Source organism: Culicoides brevitarsis, chromosome 2 (assembly GCF_036172545.1).
Source record: "Culicoides brevitarsis isolate CSIRO-B50_1 chromosome 2, AGI_CSIRO_Cbre_v1, whole genome shotgun sequence".
NCBI classification, from domain to species: Eukaryota; Metazoa; Arthropoda; class Insecta; order Diptera; family Ceratopogonidae; genus Culicoides; species Culicoides brevitarsis.
This window is the reverse complement of record NC_087086.1, coordinates 24,917,110-24,937,669: the sequence shown is the minus strand read 5'-3', so window position 1 is coordinate 24,937,669 and position 20,560 is coordinate 24,917,110. Positions and strand designations below refer to the sequence as shown.

At 30.8% G+C, this 20,560-nt stretch overlaps 3 protein-coding genes across 5 annotated transcripts; 1 reads left to right on the top strand and 2 right to left on the bottom strand.

Annotated features, from left to right (window-relative positions):
* Positions 1–757: 757 nt before the first annotated feature.
* On the bottom strand, positions 758–16,269 carry LOC134832562 (uncharacterized). 2 transcript variants are annotated; one of them, XR_010162067.1, is made up of 2 exons: positions 1,830–1,906; positions 758–1,242 (listed from the first exon to the last, which is right to left on the bottom strand). XR_010162067.1 is itself a non-coding variant. In XM_063846626.1 (2 exons), exons 1-2 carry the CDS (start codon positions 16,157–16,159, stop codon positions 811–813), a joined length of 483 nt encoding a protein of 160 aa, XP_063702696.1. In that variant the 5' UTR covers positions 16,160–16,269; the 3' UTR covers positions 758–810. The 2 variants fall into 2 exon arrangements, 1 of the variants encoding a protein (XP_063702696.1); XM_063846626.1 differs by lacking the exon at positions 1,830–1,906 and adding an exon at positions 16,109–16,269.
* Positions 5,337–12,559, bottom strand: LOC134832561 (mid1-interacting protein 1-like). The gene is made up of 2 exons (XM_063846625.1): positions 12,176–12,559; positions 5,337–6,428 (listed from the first exon to the last, which is right to left on the bottom strand). Exons 1-2 carry the CDS (start codon positions 12,202–12,204, stop codon positions 5,705–5,707), a joined length of 753 nt encoding a protein of 250 aa, XP_063702695.1. The 5' UTR covers positions 12,205–12,559; the 3' UTR covers positions 5,337–5,704.
* On the top strand, positions 16,238–20,287 carry LOC134832560 (27 kDa hemolymph protein-like). 2 transcript variants are annotated; one of them, XM_063846623.1, is made up of 5 exons: positions 16,238–16,275; positions 18,014–18,157; positions 18,217–18,522; positions 19,435–19,629; positions 19,692–20,287. In XM_063846623.1, exons 2-5 carry the CDS (start codon positions 18,115–18,117, stop codon positions 20,078–20,080), a joined length of 933 nt encoding a protein of 310 aa, XP_063702693.1. In that variant the 5' UTR covers positions 16,238–16,275; positions 18,014–18,114; the 3' UTR covers positions 20,081–20,287. The 2 variants fall into 2 exon arrangements, with proteins under 2 accessions (XP_063702693.1, XP_063702694.1); XM_063846624.1 differs by having other exon boundaries at positions 16,247–16,275; positions 18,017–18,157.
* Positions 20,288–20,560: the final 273 nt, after the last annotated feature.

Genomic DNA, 20,560 nt, shown 5'->3' with positions numbered 1-20,560 from the left:
TCTTTTAAATTATTCAAAACGAAAAATTTTTAAATCGTGAATATGGCATATTTTTACGACATCGTTGTCGTAATCTGATGAATCCCCCACCCCCTTCTCTAAATTGCCGACGCCATTAATGGATGACGCCTTAAAGGTGAGATACAGGTAAACTTATATTTGGTTTTTTGCTTTTTTTTAATACTTTGTGGATCGTTATAACTCAAAATGATTAATATCATTTAAGCATAAGTGACAAAAATACTTCTAGATTTTTTGATACTTCCAAAAAATCTTGGAACCTATAAATCAACTTTCACCTATTCTTGATCAACTTTTTATTACGGTCCAAAGTCCCCGATTCTGACTGATTAAATAATAACTGACCTACGATCGAAAAACCATCGAAACTAGTTTCGCGTGACATGGCAACTGCAGAAAGAAAACTCGTTTGACCCAAAATCTTAAACGTGAGGAGCAGAACGTAGGCAAAAAATATCTTCGAAGGCTCTTTTTTTAAATAAAAAAAATTAATCGAGCCCACACTTCGTTTATCATTCTACAATTAACTCTTTTTTTTTATTGCATACCAAAGTGTTCATTTCAGTCCGGTCTTTGTCTCTTGCACACGTAACGCAAACATTTTGCTCTATCGAGTACAAAAAAGAAGTAAAGACAGGAAGCGTGTATGCATACAACATGTTACAGTTTCTGCGATGCAAGGTCGCCACTGACTGACAGGCACACTACTTTACTTTGGAAACAGGTGAAAACTGGTTTGCAGGAATTTATTGACGTACATTATTCAATCGAAAGAGTAATAATTAAAACTTATGTCGGAGTAGTTTCAGAACTCGCTTCTGAAGATGCCTCGGTAGATGATTCCGTAGATGATGAATCAGTGACTGCAGTAGAATTATCACCTGTTTGCGATGTCGACGTAGCTTGAGTAGATTCACTTGAAATCATGCCACCACTCGTTGAGCTATCTAGAATTTTGTTCATTTGTGTCGTTGTTACATCAATATTAGTTGATGATGCAACTTTTGTCGTGAATTGGTCTACAGTCGTAGTTGCGGTTGTAGGCGTCGTCGTCGTTGTCTTAATTGATGTCTCACTTTTTGACGTACTGTTATCACAATTGATGACTGTAATTTCCACTGTGCAGTTAAATTTGCAGTTTTCATTAACGCCACCGCCTTTCGTCTCTTCGCTACTTTCGTCATCGTAGTCAAACAGATCATAAAAGTAATCTAAGAAGCCCTGAAATGAATTTTGTTCAATTAAAATTTGAAATTTTTTGGAATTTAATTTAATTTTTAGACAACAACAAAAAAGATTTCGCAAAAAAAAATTATGATGAAATTTGATTGAATTTGGAATTTTAAGTAAAAAAATTAATTTGGTCGTAAAATTACTCTTCGAATTAAAAATCTCAGATTTTTTGCAAAAAAAACTTTAAACTCGCGTTTCTATCTCAATTTTAATCCGATTGATTGATTAAGAACTCGTTAAAAAGGTCTTTAAGAGAGAAATAAATCGGATTAAAAATTACATAGAAATTTTAAAGGTTTTTTCACGAAAAATCTGTAATTTTTTTTTAATACTGCCTGCAGTAAGATACTTTTTTTGCTTAAAATTCCAAATCAAACCGATTGGAAAGACCTTGGGACTTGAAAATAAGATCCTCTAACTTTTTAATAGAAATTTTTCTTTCAAGTTTTTTCCTCAAAAATAGAATTTTTTAAAAAAAAATCCAGAGAAAACTTGAAAGGCTCTGATTTCAAGCCCATAAGACCTTAAAAAGTCGTTTTTTAAATCTTTTTTTTTTTTGCTCTATTTTAACGCACATCGTACTGAGGAAGTGGAGACGCCCGGCTCGTGCAAAGTAGGACACTTAAAACAAAAACCACTTTCAAAGACATTCTGATCGAAACTAATCTGTAAAAATCCATAGCTGACCTATTTATTTATCCGCAGCTTCAAGAAAAAAAAACACGACACTGCCTTGAGAGAACATTAGACGAGAAGCAATAAAACGCCGCGCATAATAATGCATTCGCGCAATTAACGATTGTCATGTATTTTCCATTAAACAAAAAAAAAGAACTTTTTATTTTATTGCACATTACGTATTCCATTTCCTACTAAGAACTAAGGTAATTTATTGTTAGTCAGTTGCGACAACTTTTCAAATCAGTTCCCCGTACTATTGGTGGAGAACGACAAAGACATCGAGCAATTGTCGCAGGGACCACGAATGGACAACGTAAAATTTGTGTTGCCCTTGGATTCGAAAAAGTTTGGAAGTTGAAAGAAATTCCAGAAAATTCGGTCCATATTTTCGGCTAGTTTGCCATCCTTAAAAAGTTTCAGTTTTTAGACAAAAGGTTTCAAACAAATTTTTGAGACTTACGAAAAATACGGGCTTCGCTTCAATTGTTTCGTAAGCAAAAACTGTCAACAAAGTAGAGATCAAAATTAACTTAAAGTACAACATTTTGCGATAAAATTCAGATAAAAACTGATCCACTTATCGATGACTTCAGTTTTTATCAGCATTTTATGCTCAATTCTGACCTTCGTGGGTTTTTTTGTTCTCGATCGATTTCAAGTCAAAACAGATGAACAAATATCGCGCCTCTTTCAAATGAATGACGATGACGAGACGACTTAGAAACAACTTTGTTTATTTTACGAAAAGTAAGTCAAAGTTTTTTTTCGAGGCAGTAAACAAGAGTGAATAATGAGTGCATTCGGAAGATTCAGAGACAAACATGTTTGCAAAAGGATGAACCTGCGACCTCTTTCGTGATAGTTTGCGTCAATTAATCAAACAAATACGGCTTAGTTGTCGTCTGCGAAGTGATGTCATGTGTGTGTAAACTGTGAGCAAGGTGTTTTGTTGTTTGTTTATTATTTGATAGTTTTTGTTATTGTTGTTGAGAATATAGAAACCGGTTCATGATCAGGGAGCTTTTTGAACTCTGGAGGTCATAGGAGTCAAGATGTCGCGATTAATTTGCAAGGAAACACTATTTAGATGTTTTTATTAAGAATTGATGACCTAAATTACGAAAGTTGGTAAATATTTTTGAAAATTACTTACAAAATGTTTTTGATTTCGACCTAATTTTTATAAAGGTTAGAAATTCTCTAATATCAAAAATGAGTAAAATCAAATTATTTTTATCAAATATTTATCCTCCGTCGTCGCAAAATCCTCCTTAAAGTCCGTCAAAAACCGTCTTAAAGTCGTTCATCTTCGAGCCCCTAACAATTAATTCGTAAAATCGATGTGATCCTTCATCGACCTTTAAAACGTCCCACTTCGTCTCTTGCTGAAACATCATCGGCAAAAAATGAAGGTCCCCCAGCGAAAAAACATAAAGCCATTGAAGAAATACCAAACGTCTCCTTTGAAAAACTGTCAGTTCTTGTCAACACTTACGTCAAGCCGGAAACTATGATCGAGAAATTGATCGTCTCTGTCATGAAAAAATTGCGATCGGTGTCATCAATGGAGCAGAAAACGATCAATTTCTCGTCATAAAATACATGTGGCCAAAGGAAATTTACGACATCGACACCTTGTTCACAAACACAATTGGGGATAAAATTGTCGATGTTGTACATCCCAAAGTTATGGCATTGAAAATGGCTTTGACCAACACTCGCAACAACAGCAGCCACATCCCTAAAGGAAAATTTAAAATAAAATTGCCTGTAAACGTCATAAAGCAATTCAAAGGGTCTCATATGACAAATATGATGACGACAGGTTCCAAAGTAATGTTCTTTAAATATAAAACCGTCCGTAATGATTACTTACATAATTACGAACGGAAATAAATTTTGAATTAAAATTAAAATATTTCCCTTAAAATTAAAAATTATTATCTAAAAACAGCTAAAAATTCATCACAAAAAAAACTGGTAAAAATTCTGTTAAAATATGTAAACAAACAATAACGTATCAAATTTAAAATTTTGGGTGTGGATTTCTTTTTATTTCTTGAATTACTCAAATGTTCTTGAATTTTTATTTCAATCTTCATTTTGTCAATAAAAAAATATAAAAGTCTTGAATTTTTATTAAAATTACTCCAAAATAAATATGAAAAAACCCAAACATCTGTTTTTTGTTTGATTTAAATTTTTAAATATTTTATTGACATTTTTATTAAAAATTTTCATTTATATAAAAAAAATCTGTACAAACAAAACAGGAGCTTCTTCATGACATAATTTTCCTTCAACTTAACAGACATTTTTGGTGTGCCCTCAAAACAATTCAATGAACCATGAGGTGTCAATCATTTTACCAGACAATCACTTACCTTTTACACCGTATGATTATCAATGTATCCTCAAACAAAACAACCTTCCTTACTCACCTTTCACGATTTCCTCATCTATCATTCAAAACCATTAATTGAAAAGAAAGAAATAATTGCAAAAACACAAAGAAATTAATATTTAATAGAAATATTTCATTTTATTTTACTTTTTAATTTGATTTTCACCTTTTACACTTTTTTTATCATATTTTTTTATTTATTTTTTTTTCTATGAATTTCCTAAATAATATATTTTTTTTTTCAACAAAATAACTAAAATTATTTTTTATTACAAAATTTTTTCATTACAATTTCTACAAAAAAGAAAAATAATAGACGAACAGTTACTCGAAAAGAAATGCAAATTTATGAAAGTCACACAAGACCAGCGCGTGAATATTCAAAGACAAGTGGTGTTTGTGTGTGTGTGTAAAAAATAAAAATAAAATATATCAAAAAAAAAATTGGAAGAGGAAAATAATAATAATAAATTATTTATATTGACCTAAGCAACTGCGTTTAAATTAAATATTTATATAAAATTATGTATTCGTGATTTTTTTGTATTTATATTTTTTTTTTATAAATATTCTGAATTTCAAATTGGTGTCTTTTTAAATGGATTTGGATTAAATTAAATTAACTGAGGGTTCACCTTAAACCTATTATAGTTCTATATTTTATGCATTAATTTATTTTTTTTTTGTTATATATTTTTTCTTTATTTTTTGTTTAACACCGATTTGTTGAACAGAACAAGAGACGACGCGACGAGTTAAAAATATAAATTGTTTTTTGTTTGATTGATAGGAGAGATTTAACTTAAAATTAGAAGATATTTATATTATACAATAATTCTAAATAAGCGTTTGAATGCTGTTTTTTTTTTGTTCTTGCTCTTTTCTCCTCTTTTTCCACCTGTTGCAACCTCAAAATTTTTAAAAATTTATGAGAATATTTTCAAAAATAATTCAAATTCATTCCTTTTTAATTCTCTTGTAATTTACAGGGAAACCATTTCCGAATATCATTAAAGCGTATTCAATATTTTTTTATTTTTCACAATTTTTTGGAAAAACAATAAAATTTTTTTTCGAACATAAAGAAATTTTCAGCATTATTTTTTTTTACATTTAAATGTGGCGCATCATTTGTGCCCGAAAAAGAAAATAGACGAAAACAAATTTAAATATGTTCAATTTTTTGCACAAATTTTGCACCAAGCACCTCGCAAACAGTCATTTTGGCATTTTTTAAATGGTTTAACGATTTAACGTTCTAGTTTGTAATAATTATGATTATTTTATATTTATAATTATTATTTGCTTACTGTTCCTTAATGTGTGGTTATGTTGTAGGTTGTTGGTTTTGGCGTGGCAAAGAAGTTAAACAGAGCCAACATCACTTTGGTACCGAACTGTTAGATAGTTTGCAGCTTCAGTCATTTGTCCGAGACATTTGTACAGTCCCAGGAGGTGTGTTCGGAATTGCTTCGCTAGCTGATCACTCTTGTCTTGTTCCTGCGTCGTCTCGGACTCGATGCCGGAGTCGTTCTCATTGGAAATTTCGCTTTCGTTATCACTAATGGTGCTGGCGGCAGATGCCGTGGACATCATCGAGGCCGTACTGGGTCTGCGGAAGTGTCCCTTCGTTTGTACTGACGACGACGACGACGATGTGCCGGTTGTGGGTGTTTGTGGCTCCTGCGTGGCATCTTCTGTGGACGACGTGGCGGAGGCATCAAGTACGAGCGCCGCAACAGCATCTTCGACATTTTCCATCGCCTCGTCCTGACGTCCCCACAACAAGTCGACCTTCACGCTGTTCAGCATGTTGTACAAGTTGTAGAGATCGGATGTTTTGAGGAGATCGCGGGCACTTTCCTTCTTGCTGCCGCCCGATTTGCTGTGGTGATGGTGGTTGTGGTGTTTGGGCGATGCTGGCGGCACTGTGTCTGTCTCGTCGCCCACCTGTCGATCCATTAACCGTGACGGCACCAAAATTGTCTCGTTCATCGAGTTGACGGTATTCACAAACTTTTCCATCGAATTCAGGATACTTTGGTTGGAGAACTCTTGGTCGTCGTGTCGTGCGATGCGACGTTTGGTTCTGCAAAGAAACAAAGGGGAAAAAACGATAAATCAATAAAACTTCCTCAAAAACAATTAATTTAGAACTTCAAACACGCATCATTCCTGCCTTGACCTCAAATTATGAATTCATACAAAGAAGCATGCACCGCAACAACACCTGATTGATGGATGTCGAAGTAAATATCGCACGCGCGATAACAGAAAGGAACATTTATTGGCTCGTTTATGACTTTTTTATTCGAAAATTGAAAGAAATAATCACAGCTGGGTGTAAATTCGACACGAGGAAGTTGATGCAATCGAGGTGCGGGTGTTAATTGGTTCCTGATGAGTCTTTATTAACGCACAAACAAAGAAAAATTACTCATGAGGCTGATAAAATAGTTTAATAATTTTTTGATAATTTTTTTCTCGAGTATCAAATATCAAAAAGGTAAAAAAGTTTTCTATTTTTGGTACATTTTTGATAAATTTTAAATTAAAAAATTTTTAATTTTCTGTTAAAATAATTAAAATTTTGTATGATTTCTGAAAAATGTCTAATTTCGTAAGAAATATACTCTACGTTTTTTAAGTTGAATATTAAATGTTAAAATTTTTTAAAGGGTTTTTTACATTTTTACAATTTTAAATTTGACAAAAAAAAATAATTATTAATTTTTAAATAATTTTTTAATTAATTATTTTTTTTTTAAATTTGAGTGAATATTTATTTCAATTTTTTAAACAAATAAAAAAAATCGAAAAAAATTAAAAATATATATTTTAAGAAATTCTATCCAAAAAATATAATTTTTAATAATTTCTTCGTTCCAAATATTTTTTATGTCAATGAAATTCAAAATATTTTTTGTGTGTCAGGCTGATTCAACATTTCCTTATCAAAAAAATCTTCGAGTTTCTGTCTGATTAAAGTTCAATTTGTAAAAAAAAATATTCCAGACACTGATACCGTTTTCAATGAACTATCAAAGTACTTTTTATTCCCCCAGTCGAGACAACTTGTCAACTACTGAAGAGTAAACTTTCTTATCTACGTTTCTCGCGCGTCCGAGATAGAAAAAAAACGCGTATCACCAAGCATGAACAGCACCGTGATTAAATCACAAACAAAAATGAAAGTGCACAGACACTCAATGACATAATATTGTGTTATTTTTTTTTTGTTCGTCGTCGATCTTGTAAATAAACGAATTTAGGACACTGTTCGATGTGTTAAAGTCTTCGCTCAATCACGGTGGTTTAGTAGCGAAAAATATGAAAAATAAACAAAACAGGTACTCAAACATATTTTTTTTTTGTGTTCGACTTTGGCCGTATGCTCATAGAAATGCATAAATAATGATTTTTCGTGCGTAGAAAACGAGTTTTTTTTTCGTTCAGATGAAAAAAAAACCTACAAAAAGTAAAGTAAGTTGTTGGAATGCTTTACGACGCGCCGTACAAAGGTTCATACTCAATTTGAATAGATATCAGTTTAAATCAATATCACACGAGTACCGATGTTTGTTATGCATAACTGTAGTAGTGCATGTGACAGATATTTAAAAAAAAATCATCGTCGTCGTGAATGATGAGAAAATGAATGAACATCTGATCTTTGTTGCATGTGCGGGCATTAATTTATGGACTTGTAGGTTGCAACAATTGAGATAAATGTTTCATTTTATAAAGACGGATGATTTATTGTTAAGGAAATTAATATTAAAAAAAATAATTTCTTTGTCATTTTTTTAATGAAAAAAATTAAAATAATTTATTAAATTAAAATAACAAATTAAAATTAAATAAAATTAATTAAATAAATAATTTTATTAATTGTTTGTTAATTTTATAAAATAAAAATTTTTATTTTTTAAAATAAAAAAAAAAATTAACAATTAATAAAATAAAAATTAGGTAGTTGATTTTTTTTATTTTTAATTGAATTCAAATTAAATTTTATTTATTTTAAAATATTTTTTTAAAAATATTTTATTAATTTTTATCATGAAAATTAATTTTTTTTTTTTTGTAATTTTTAAAAATAAAATACTTAAATATTAAAAAATAATATTTTAATGATTTTTAATTATTTTTAATGAAATATTGAAAAAAATAAATAAATATTTTTTTAAATAATTAAAAAAAAATCTAGAAAATTTTGATGGACTTTAAACTTTAAAATTTTCGACATCTGTTAAGAAATTCTTGCACAAAGATAAGATTAGATGTGGAAAATTTTTTGCTTGTTGCATCAGCCTTCAGCAAAATATTTCTTTGTTAGCAGAATCGTCCGAGTCGAATAGTCTAGATTTCTAACATTAAGCGAATAAAGCAAACACACTTAATTACGATGATATATTCTGAATAGAAAAACAAATAATTTATCAGGAAATGAATGGAAGTGGTGAGGCAGGAAAGGTAACACAACAAAACATTAAAAAAAACGTAAATAAACGACGATGACGATGTAAAAAAATCTATCTATAAATAATCTCAATAATGACTAGAAAACCTGATTTTTGCTGTTTTTCTTGTTTTGTCTCGTCTCGCGGAATTTAGCATTTTTTTTCTTGTATTTATCCTAAAAAAAAATCTGTAGAATTACGTCAGTGGGCAGTGTCAAAATCGAATGATTTGCCAAAAAAAAACTTGTAAATTAATATTTTTATCGAGCGTTGATCGAGGATTACTCAGCTAAAAATATTATCGTTGTTTTTGTTTTTTTTTTATTGGGTCAACACCTTATTATTTATTTCGAACATATGTAACAAAATAAATTATTGCGAACAATAATTTTAATCTTTTGTGCGAAAATTTTTATTTTTAGTGAATGGAAATCAATCGAATCGAAAGTCATGGAGGGAGAAAGTTATATAATTAACTGTAAGTGAGAATTAATCGAAAGTTTAGGTTTTTTTTTCCTTTATTACTTGGCAATTTCTTTATCTTATCGATTTTTGCCTTTTTAGTCGACGACGCAGTCACCGGATACGATACGCAGAATTCAAAGCTCAGGTGTGTCATAATAATTATCGCGAGCATGAGTCTGAAAGCTGAACAAGTATTCTTATCAAATGACACTTTAAACCGGTTGCCGAGAGTAATTTTCCGAGATTGAATGATAGAAAGTTCTACCAGCGGATCGTGTGATGCGAATTTAATTCGTTTCAATTAAGTCGTTTGAATAATTTATTCCGTTGATGAGTTCTTTTGAATTGCATAAATTTTTGTAGTTCATTGCCAATTACGGCTTAAATTATTGCATAATCTTGTTCTGGAACAAAATTTTTGCGAATGTTAATTGGATTAGATAATGATAAAATGTAATAAATGTTACGATGTGAGTTTATGGTGTGATGTAAAATGTAGATTTGCAAGTCGATTATTGTGGTTATTGTTGTTGTTGCTGCTGGAAACTGGTTTTGAGAGTTCTTTTGACGTCAATAGAGAATCGTCTGGAACGGACAAAATTTAAAAGTTTTTTGAACCAAAATTTGTTCGGACAATAAATTTGGAATTTAACAAAAACATTTTTTATCAAAAGAATTTTTTGCTGATTTTTTTTTTGTTTTGTTTGAAAAAAAATACATTGATTGAGTGATAAATTGGATCTTTTTAAATATTTTTTTTTACTGAGACAAAGTTTGAAATAAATATTTATTATTTACTTTTTTTGTGTTAAAGAATATTAAAGTTTTTAATTTTAATATTTTAACTTAAATAATTTAATATTTTAACTTTTTACTTAAAAAAAAATAATTTTATAGACAATTTTTCAATTAAAAAAAAAATAACGTGAAAATAAAATCCTTTTTATAAGTTTTTTTATTTTAATTTTGGAATTTAGTTTATTTTTTAAAATTATTTGATTTTTAATTTTAAACATGATTTTTCATAAACAAAATGTCATATTTTAAATTCAACCCTTAAAGAATTATTTTTGAAAAATCAAAGATTTTTTAGTATTGAAAATTTATATAAAAAAAAATAAAAAGTCAACATCATTTGATTGAAAATCAAAGAAAAATATCAAGTTTAAAGAAAATTGTCTTTAAAAACTCGTAAATACCGGAAAAAGGTAAAAATTGCTTTTTGAGTATTTAAAAATTTTTTTTTTTCATTTTTTACGAAAAAATTGCATCTTTAAAAAATCTCTTAACAACTTAAATGTCCGATTTAACCTTATCTCCGCTAAAAATCCTTGATCATGCGAACCAGAAATCAATCAAAACGAAGTTTCGTGCTCATCTCTCATCACAAATCGCTAAAAAATTGATGATCTAATCAACTTCATCAATTTTCGCTGCGAACAATCTCGTGAGCTAAACGATATGATATCGATCATCTGGAATATTCCTCCGTCGTGTACAGCAAACCTAGCAAGCTACTAATTGAATAATAACAATATGTACTTAAAATATATTTCCTTCGCGCGCAGTTCATCGTCTCACCACCATCCACATAGCTCAAATAGACAGAGAGAATCGCGTGTTATTTTTCATTCATACCGTAAGTTTTTTTTGTGATATTTACTAGTCGTGCCGATGATAATAGCAGCGAACGTAGCTGGCACAAGAAAAAAAACTACCAAGGCAAAATTTGTGTCACTGTTGCGCTATGTGCTCGATGTACTGCACAAAAAAAAATCATACGATGCGAGCCCACAACGACGAAGGCTTACCACTACTGTACTGCACAATGTATTGCAGAAAAAAAATAATAATTTATACGAACGACTTGTAATTTTTTTTAAAACTTTAAATTTTAAGCGTAATTTTTTTTTTCAATGTATGTGTCAATGAGTGATCGGTGGTGGTCAGTTTCGTCGTTAAGTAACTTCAAATAATATTTTTGTTGTTGCCGAATGACCTTTCCAATTGGAATTTTAAACAGACCATGATGGAAAGGCATAAATTTTCTAGCCAGTCTGATGACCGAGTGATTTCGACCAGGTAAATAAAAGGCAACAAAAAATTTTGCTGACAGCGAGACAAAATGTGAAATCAAACTTTTACTTGATGTGATTTTGCACAAAAAAAAATTAAACAATTAATGTACCTACTACTGGACTTTGTCCTTTAATCAAAAAATTAATTGTTTATTTTTTTTTGCAAGTGTTGAGCAATTTTTTATTATTTTTTTGTTATTTTATTAACATTTGTTGCACTTTTGTTGAACAAAAAAAAATTGCAGTTTCACACAAAATTGCATTGTTTTTTTTTCGAGAGGAAATTAATTGGATTTTACTGAGAAAGCGTTCAAATTGCAAAATAAATTAATTTAATAATTTTTATTTGAGGAATTAAAAATTATGGACCTGAGTCCAAAGAACTTTTTAGGTCACAAGACAAAGAAACATCTGTTTGGCATTTTTGTCGAGATTCCTCGAACAACGACCTCTGATGTAATTCTAAAGGTCGCTGTGTCTCAGGCACTTGCAAAAAAGCATAAATATGTTCTATTTTTATGCCGATTGCTTGCGATAAAGGTCACAAATACGTCACAAAATTCACATCTACGCATCGTTGCGATGTGTGTTTACACGTCATTCTCTCAAATATTTCAACTGTCACTTTTTTGTTGTTGTTTCCCGCACCCTACAACGCTACGCAGGCATCTATGGAAGGCAATACTTCCCAAAATCGCGTGATTTTTTCAGTATATCCATCCCCTTTCACCCAACTTATCCGACGTATAGTGCTCTCTTTGTTACACAATAACAGCCGATTTTTGTGATATATTTTTTTTTCTTTGATAAATAGAAATGATTCAACTTACCGACTATTTTCCAAATCTGTGTACATCATTTTTATTTTATTTTTTTTTCTTGGCTGTCGCTACAAATATTTTATTTTACACACTAGTAAATTGCACTTTTTATATTTTTTTCTTGTAGTTATATGAGGTGTGCCCCGCACACTTTTTGCCTTTACAAAAATTTTCTTGAAAGACTTTTTGCTTTATTTTTCCTTGTTTGGAATTAATTCCTTCTCTTTGTAATTTGAACACAAAATTTTTTGCTTATTTTATATTTTTGCTCTGTTAATTTTCCTTTGCGACTGTTTATATTTATATATTTTTTTTTTATTTGGTTTCTGCTGCTTCAAACACAAAAGACAAACTTTTAAACAAAAATCACTCGTCAAAAACGTCGTCTCTACTCAGCGTTGACTGCAAAAATAACTCCAACTTGTTCATTTGCTCGCCTTTTTATCAACTCGTCGTACGGGTACGTAGTCGTACCTTCCGTAGATACTCGCGCTATTCACGTCATCCATTCAAAGAATCATGAATGAAAAGTTCCATTGATAACAGAATGAAAGATACTTCTTTAAAGAGCTTTTGAGCCCGGTTTTGGGCAAGTTTTTTGTTTCAAGATTTTTTGACGGAAACGCCGGAGATTCCTTGGACCAAAATTCGTTCATCAGAATCAGATGATAATTCTGCATCGTGATTGGCTGAAAAATTTTCGGTGAGCGCGTAGTTTGAATGAATGGTCACGTGACCATAAAAATGGCGCAAATGAGTTTTATCTTTATTGAATAAAATAAGGATGTTACACATCGATTTGTGTTTTGGCATACTTGAGCTGAGGAGCCGAAAAGAGACGTTTTTAGAGTTATGTTGGTGCTTTCTTTCAAGAAATTCGCGATTTTTGGAGGGCATTGATATTCATTCTACGATTATTCAACGCACAACAGGCGAAAGCCTTTACAAGCCTTTGCAAGTACATAGTGTTTGGGGTGAAAAAGGCATCGATACAAGATTTCCGGCATAAAAAAGCTCGTATTTAAAACATAAATAAAATTATGATGAATTTTCGGCATCTCGACTGTCATCCTTCTTGGCCCATTAGTGAGGTATTTTCCATTACAGTCGTCATGAGATAAAACATAAAAAGATACAAAAGAGAACAAAAATTCAACAGTGAAGTTCTGTAAAACTGTTAGGGAAAAATGATTTATTAGTTCGTTCAGGAGCCGACACATCCACGTCATAGGTTCATGTTGCCCGTTCTGAAGGAAACGAAAAAGTTCCTGTATCCCAGAATGTCGTGCATTTGGGTGTTTTCGTTGATTTCTACTTGTTTTTATTTGGATCCCTCAATCATCAGGTGAAAATTTCAAAGGATGTGGTTGTTTATTAGTTTTTTTCCACTGTCGCAAGTTGGCGATTCTACGATTGAGATACGATATTGCGGAGGTGCTAAAAAATTGTTTATGTTCAGTGGTCAAAAAAAAAATTGCAAAATATTCAAAAATTCGTCTAAGTAAAAAAAACCAGTTCAAGATCGAGTCAAAAAAACCACCAAAAAGTTCATAAAGGGTCACTCTACATTTACGTAAGTAAATAATTAAAAAATCTAAACAAAACAAAAACTTACGTATTCAAATTTTTGTTAAACCACTTTGTCAGCACATAAAAAAAATATTTGAATAAAACAAAGTGTTTAACAGAACAAAAAAATCGGGCTTAACCTAATAACGTTCTTGCCATGCGCGTTCTTTTTATTTGAAATTCAAATGTCTGTTCGACTTCCCTTTGTCTCTACGTACGCACCTCAATTGAATTATCAAGTCAAATTTTCCGTAATCGAAATGTAATTAGAGGGAAAATTATCGAGCGTCGTCGAAAAAACGTGAAAATAAATTAAAACATTTTTTTTTTCAAATGTTTTTAATGATGTGAAAGGATTTCACGTTTTTTTGTTTTGCTTTTTTCATCTGCGCATTTGGGCTCTTTTTTTGTTAGCCACAGCCGGCTGCATTGACGTCATTGCTGATAGTCTTCTGCGTTATACTTTTACGACTAACATTTTTTGCGAGATCTTGCTTTGTTTATTTTGGTTTATTCACCTCTACCTACTTCTTTTCCTTCTTCGATGTGCGTAGCTAAAATTAGATTGCGATTTTTTTTTTCTTGTTTGTTTGAAAAAAAAATGTTTCAATTAAAAAATATATCATTATCATGATCTAGCAATTCATCAATCCACGCATGTCATTATTCGTCGAGAAAGAAACTATCAGCAATTGCTTTGTTGGATTACTTCGTTGTTGAATCTATTTGCGTCAGAGTTTTTCGATGCTTGAGTGAAAAAAGAGAGGTCAAATTAGTTGTTGTGTGATGCGCAGTAATTTTTAGTTTTTTTTTGTCGTGTAAGGTTTTTTTTTTAAAAGGCTTCAAGTGAATTTCTCTCTTCCGTCGTAATTTGAGAGAAATTATTTTAGTGACGAATTTTTTTTGTCCATGAATTTTGCTTAATTGCAAAAAATATTTGTTTTTGTAATTTAATGAGGTACTTACATGTTTTATTGACAAATTTTGGTAATTGGAGATGTCTGAATGCCAAATATTATGAAAAATTGCTAGCTTCTTGAGTTCATTCAACTTTATAATTCAAGGGGCATTTCAAGTATGTTGATTGTTGATGTATTTCAAATATAGTTAGATATAGAAACTTTTTTGAGGAAACAAACAGTATCCTATTTTCCAGTGAGTGGCTTAAGTTTCCTCTTTTTAAAGTTACTTTAAAGATGTTTTATAAACAATATGAACGTGTTATCAACTAATTTTAGTTGACGTATGAAATTGACCAGAATAAGAAAAACAACTTCAGGGATCTCCGATGACTGTCGTCAAAACCACAAGAGAAGATTGCTGACGAAATCAAGTTTGTTGTTTACATTTTCATTAAACTTTCGCGGCATCAAGGTAAAAATTGCAATCAATGAACATTTAATTTGTTATTAATTACACTTATTTTCTTTGATGACTTGTGATCATAAAAATGCAAATCAAGTTGAGATTGATTTGTTATCAAACAAAATCTCTCCGAGATGAGTGTAAGTATTAAGTTAACATTGACTTTTATTTTTTAATTTTTAGCTTTATACAGAAACTCAACGAAAACTTCGCCGACTGGAGTTGGCTCAGTAGGTGAGTCAAAAATAAACTTTTTTGAATTTCTGGTGCGCTTTGGCTGTTTATCGTTTTATTATATTTCGTTTCATGTCTATTTGTCGTCAAACTACACAAAATTTGAACTGCCTATTGCGCCACACACGAACCACCAAATGAAAGAAAAACTGTAAATACTGATACTAATTTTTAAGTAGTTGCTAGTGAGTCCAAAAATGTGGTTAATTCAGAACAAAAAAAATTCAGAACTCTTAACGCAACATTGGCTACTTTGCATTATGTGAAAGAGCCAGGCCCAAAAAAGTCGAGTAAGCAAAGGAACAAAGTCAAACCTGGCTTAAGTAACATGACAACTTCTGCTCCTACGAGGCGACAAAACACACCCTACCTACAGCTCGGCCCATCGGATGATAGCGAATTTGCAGCCAACAATGGCAACGATTTTAAGGACCACTACATCTGGCCTCGAACAAGATTCCCAAACAGCATGTGGTGAGATATGAATGCTCAGACCAGAATGCCTTCGACTAGCTGTGCGAAGTACTCGGATCAGACGGTGAGGATAAACCGGACGTCACTTTCACTTTCAGAGCCCTAAACTAGCGCCCGAAAATACACGAGATGAGAGCCTTCTTTTCAGGGGTTTCTGGTGTCATTTGGAAGGCGCCAGTTAGCTCTACTTGCTCGAAAAACTCGGAGTTGCAGAATTTACTTCTCAAGCTTAAATTAACGTCCGTAAATTCAAAAAATGTAAGCAAAACCACGAGCAGAATGAAAGTGATAAAAGCTTACCGAATTAATAATGTGTGTTTTATACGAATATGTGAATTTAATGATAAACATGTATAACACCGTGCAACCTTTTGATTTCGATTCCGATTGTCAGACGAGCCAAGTGTCAATCGAGTGAATTGTCAGTCGAGCAGCGAATCAGCCAAGAACAGGTTGCTATTTTCACGGTACGGCATTATTTATTTATTTATTATTCGCGGAATTACTTTATTTCTTCGCATTCTACGAACTTCAATTCAATCTTCAATTCTTAATTAATATAAAAATCAATAAAAACAACACGTATCGGCTTTAATCGATCAACAACACTTCCAGATTGGGTTGCACTTTTTTCTCCAGGAAAATTGAGCCCTAGCTAAATGCATCCCCAATGCATTGCAAAAACACCCACAAATGCACTTTTAATCCAAAATCACTAATCGGCTTTGCGAAAATCTTTGTATTTAATCCAGAATTTCAATTCCGGTAAAACTGTGTGAAGTGAATCGCAAATAATCAAATATCAATAAAATATGAAAAAAGTGACAAAAACCTTGAAACGCTAAGTGCAGGAAAACAAAGTGAGGGAAATAAACAGAGTCAATTGAGAGCGAGAAATTTCATATTGCAATTTTCTATTCTTGCGTGAACTCGTACTTGACTAATAAATAAATAAATGTAAAATCTGGCTTTTGTTTGATTATTACGAAGATTAAATGTTGCATAAATGCAATAACGGGGCGGATTTTACAACAACTGCCTTAAGTCGAACAATTGATAACAATTCTTTAGTCATTCACTTTATGGAATCACTTGTTTGTTATGTGAACATTACGACGACAACAATCGGTCGCGTTGATAAAAAATTGATAGTGTAGAAATTGTGCGTTAAATGTTGGAAAAAGTGAATAAAACAACTTTAAGTGGACTCGTCGTATATAAGAGAATTGGTTAAAGGTCAATGTGAATAATTTTTTTCTCGATAAATTCTCACGGAATGAAGATGATTAATTAGGTTGATGAGTTTGGTGACAAAAATATTTTAATAACTTGATTTGTGGGAGTATTTTAAGAGAATTTCGACCTTTTGAACTGAGTTTTTAGTATTTTTGATTTAAAAAATTTCAACCCTGATCATTTTTGATCTTAAAAATTTCAACCCTGATCATTTTTAATTTCTTTTTTTTTGTCCTGATCAAGTTTGATCTTTTAAAATTAAAACCTTGATCACTTGGTAACTTTAAAAGTTTTTCCTTGATTATTTTTGAACCCTGATTAATTTTAATCTAAAAAAGTTCAACCCTGATCACTTACGATCTAAAAATTTCAACCCTAAATAGTTTAAATCTTTTGAAACTAAATGATTAAAATCTTACTCAAACATGAAAATTATTCAACAAAATACCAAACTTCTGCTCAATCATCTTTTCTTAGTGCAATAAAAACCCAAAGTATCAATTACTGATCAACACGCATCACTCTTGAATGTATCTAAACATCGTGCACTTCAAGTTGTAGTTGTGTAGATCATCGTAGTACATCAAAAATGTACAAAGTTCAACCTGTCCGTGTGTCAATAATATATATAATTGCTCGTTAATGTGTGCAGCAGCAGCAATAACACGCTTTGTCTCTCGTACATTGACCAGCATGTACTTGACTCACTTTGTTGATAAAATTTCGGCATTAATCGCTTTAGATTTCTTATCTTTTTTTATTGATATTAAATTGTGTTGAACAACAAAACTCACACAAAATCTCTGAAGGACACCAATAATTCTGTGAAACATTGTGTTGGTCGTCGTCGTTAACGACGGAGAAAAATCAACAGTGCTGAAATATTTATGCAACAACTGCAATTGATTTTTATTTAAAATACTTCTCGTTTCTTTTCATGTGCCTCGTCGGTGTTTCGTCATAATTCAGCAGTAGCAACATTAACAGCAACACATTTTGTATACTCTTTACATAAAAAAAACCGACAAGCAGCTAGATTTATAAGGAAAAAAAATAATATTTATTTAGTCATGAAACGATTAAGTGCAGTTTTGTTTATCGTACTTATACATGGTGAGTAATGAATAAAAACTTCCCCAGTTAATGAGTAATATTTAATTTTTTTTTCGCAGCCATCTCTTTGTTCGCCAATGACAACGAATTGGACTTAGAAAAAGTTAAGGACAAAATAAAGGAAATTGACATCGATAAAATTAAGGCACAATTACCTGAAGGCGTCAAAATCCCACCGGAACTGCTAAACGCTTCGCTCCCATCTGTCGAGGAAACAACGAAAATCCTGAAGGAAAAATGCATCAAGGTGTCCGGAAGTGATGCCGCCTACGAAGAAGCCGCTCAGGGAGGCATGAAACTCAACGAATGTATTACAGGATTAGTGGATGTTTCCGTGTTGCAGGAGGAGATTGAAAAAGCGACGCGTGAGTATTTTTTTTGTACATCTCTCAATTCAGTATTTACGAGATTATTTCTGAAAAATATTTAATATCAGATTTTTTGATGTCTTAATGGGAATTAGACCTAAAAAATTTTTGATTAATTAATTTTAAAAACCTTAGATATTTTTAAATGATGTGAAAACGTTTTTTTAATTAATATTCAAATATTATAAAGTTTAAAATATTAAAACAATTAGAAAAATAATTGATTTAAAATGTTTTTGTTTTTTGAGGGAATTATCTTAGTTTTTGCATAATTTTTATTTTTTAACATTGTTGCAAAAATATTTTTATTGAATTTATTTTTTTTATTTAATTATTGAATTTATTATTGAATTTAATTTTTGAATTTTTAATTATTGATTATTGAATTTATTTTATCGTTTAAAAAATTTTTCAATTTTTAAATTTTTGTAAATATATTTGATGGAAAAAAAAAATATTTTCAAAATTTTTGAATTGAAAAAATTTTGACAGTTAAAATTTTTTTCAATAAATTAAAAAAAATTTTTAAAAGTTTTTGTTTAAAAAAAATCTAAAACGATAAAATTTATAAATTATTTTTTTAAATTTTTAATAATTTTTTTTAAATTAAAAATTTAATTAAATTAATTTTTCAATTTTTGTAAAATAAAATTCAGAATGATGCCTTGAATAATTTTTAACAATTTTTAGCTGTTTTTAGACAATTTTCATCAAATTTCAACTCAAAAAATCTAAAAACAGTAATTTTTATTTATTTTTAAATTCTTGGGAAAAATAACTAAAAAATATGTATTTTTAAAATTTTGCCTGTTTAAAAAAATATGAACATTTTTGAATCCCAAAAGTACTAATTTATTCAAAAATTTCAAAAATACTCAAAACTTACTCAAAAACTTCTTTTAATTACAGCAACTGGTGACTTGGACACCGTTTTCAACAAATATTGCCGAAAACGTGACACCGCAATTGCTTGTGTCACCAACTTCACCGAAACCATCGATCCTTGCCTCGAACCTCAAGAACGTGAAAACAAAAAGATCATGATTGACATCTTCACGAGTTTGGTTAATTTTGTGTGTCACAAGGATGGCGATCAAATTGCCTGTAAATTGTTTAAAATCTTCATTTCCTGACATTTTTTCTAAAAATTTTTCTCTATTTTTTAGTATTCATCTCAGAAAAAGGTCCCGAATGCTTCAAAGAAAAACAAGGAGAAGTTCTCGATTGTGTCAATTCCACCTTCAAAGGTTACATGCCAGCTGAAACTCCCCAAACGATCGACGACTTGCCGATTTTAACGTTTGGCGAAAAGGAATGCAGCGACATGTCAAAGTTACAAAAGTGCGTCGTTCACGTTCTCGAGGATTGCCAAGAGTCTACGCCCGCTAATCTCGTCGATGCCATGTTCCGATTTGTCCGTAACAAGACACCGTGCGTAAATATGACGTCGAAAGCGGATAAACTCAGCGAAGATAATGACACGGGATCCAGTGTGACATTCACGTCGTCTGTCGTGGTGATTGCCGTCGCGTCAGTTTTTGCGATGTTTGCGTAAAAGATTTTTTTATGAAAATTTGTGTGATTGACAGAATTCTTCCTTTTCTATTTTTTTCTGTGTCGTTAAGTCTCTAAATGTTTTTTATATGAATATGATATAACCAATGAACTCTGTCAGGACTATCGGTGTCGTTTTTTCTATAAAATTTTTTAAATGTATTTCAGTGAAATATAAAAATAATTTTTCTAAACATATCGACCTCAACTTACCTCTTTCTCTCTCCTTTGAACTAATTATTTTCCTAATTTTCCACTTTTTTATATAACAAATAAACGTGTGATAAGTATCCGGCCTGGTGAATTATTAATTGATAATTTTAGTTTATTTTAGTTAAAATTATATTTTTTTGGACTGTAAAATATCAAAAGAAAGGCAATAAAATGGTAAATTGAGAGAAAATTCAAAGATATTTTTTTTAAATTAAAATTTGGCTTCAAAAAAGGAGAAATTTAAATAAAAATTACTAAACTAAGAAAT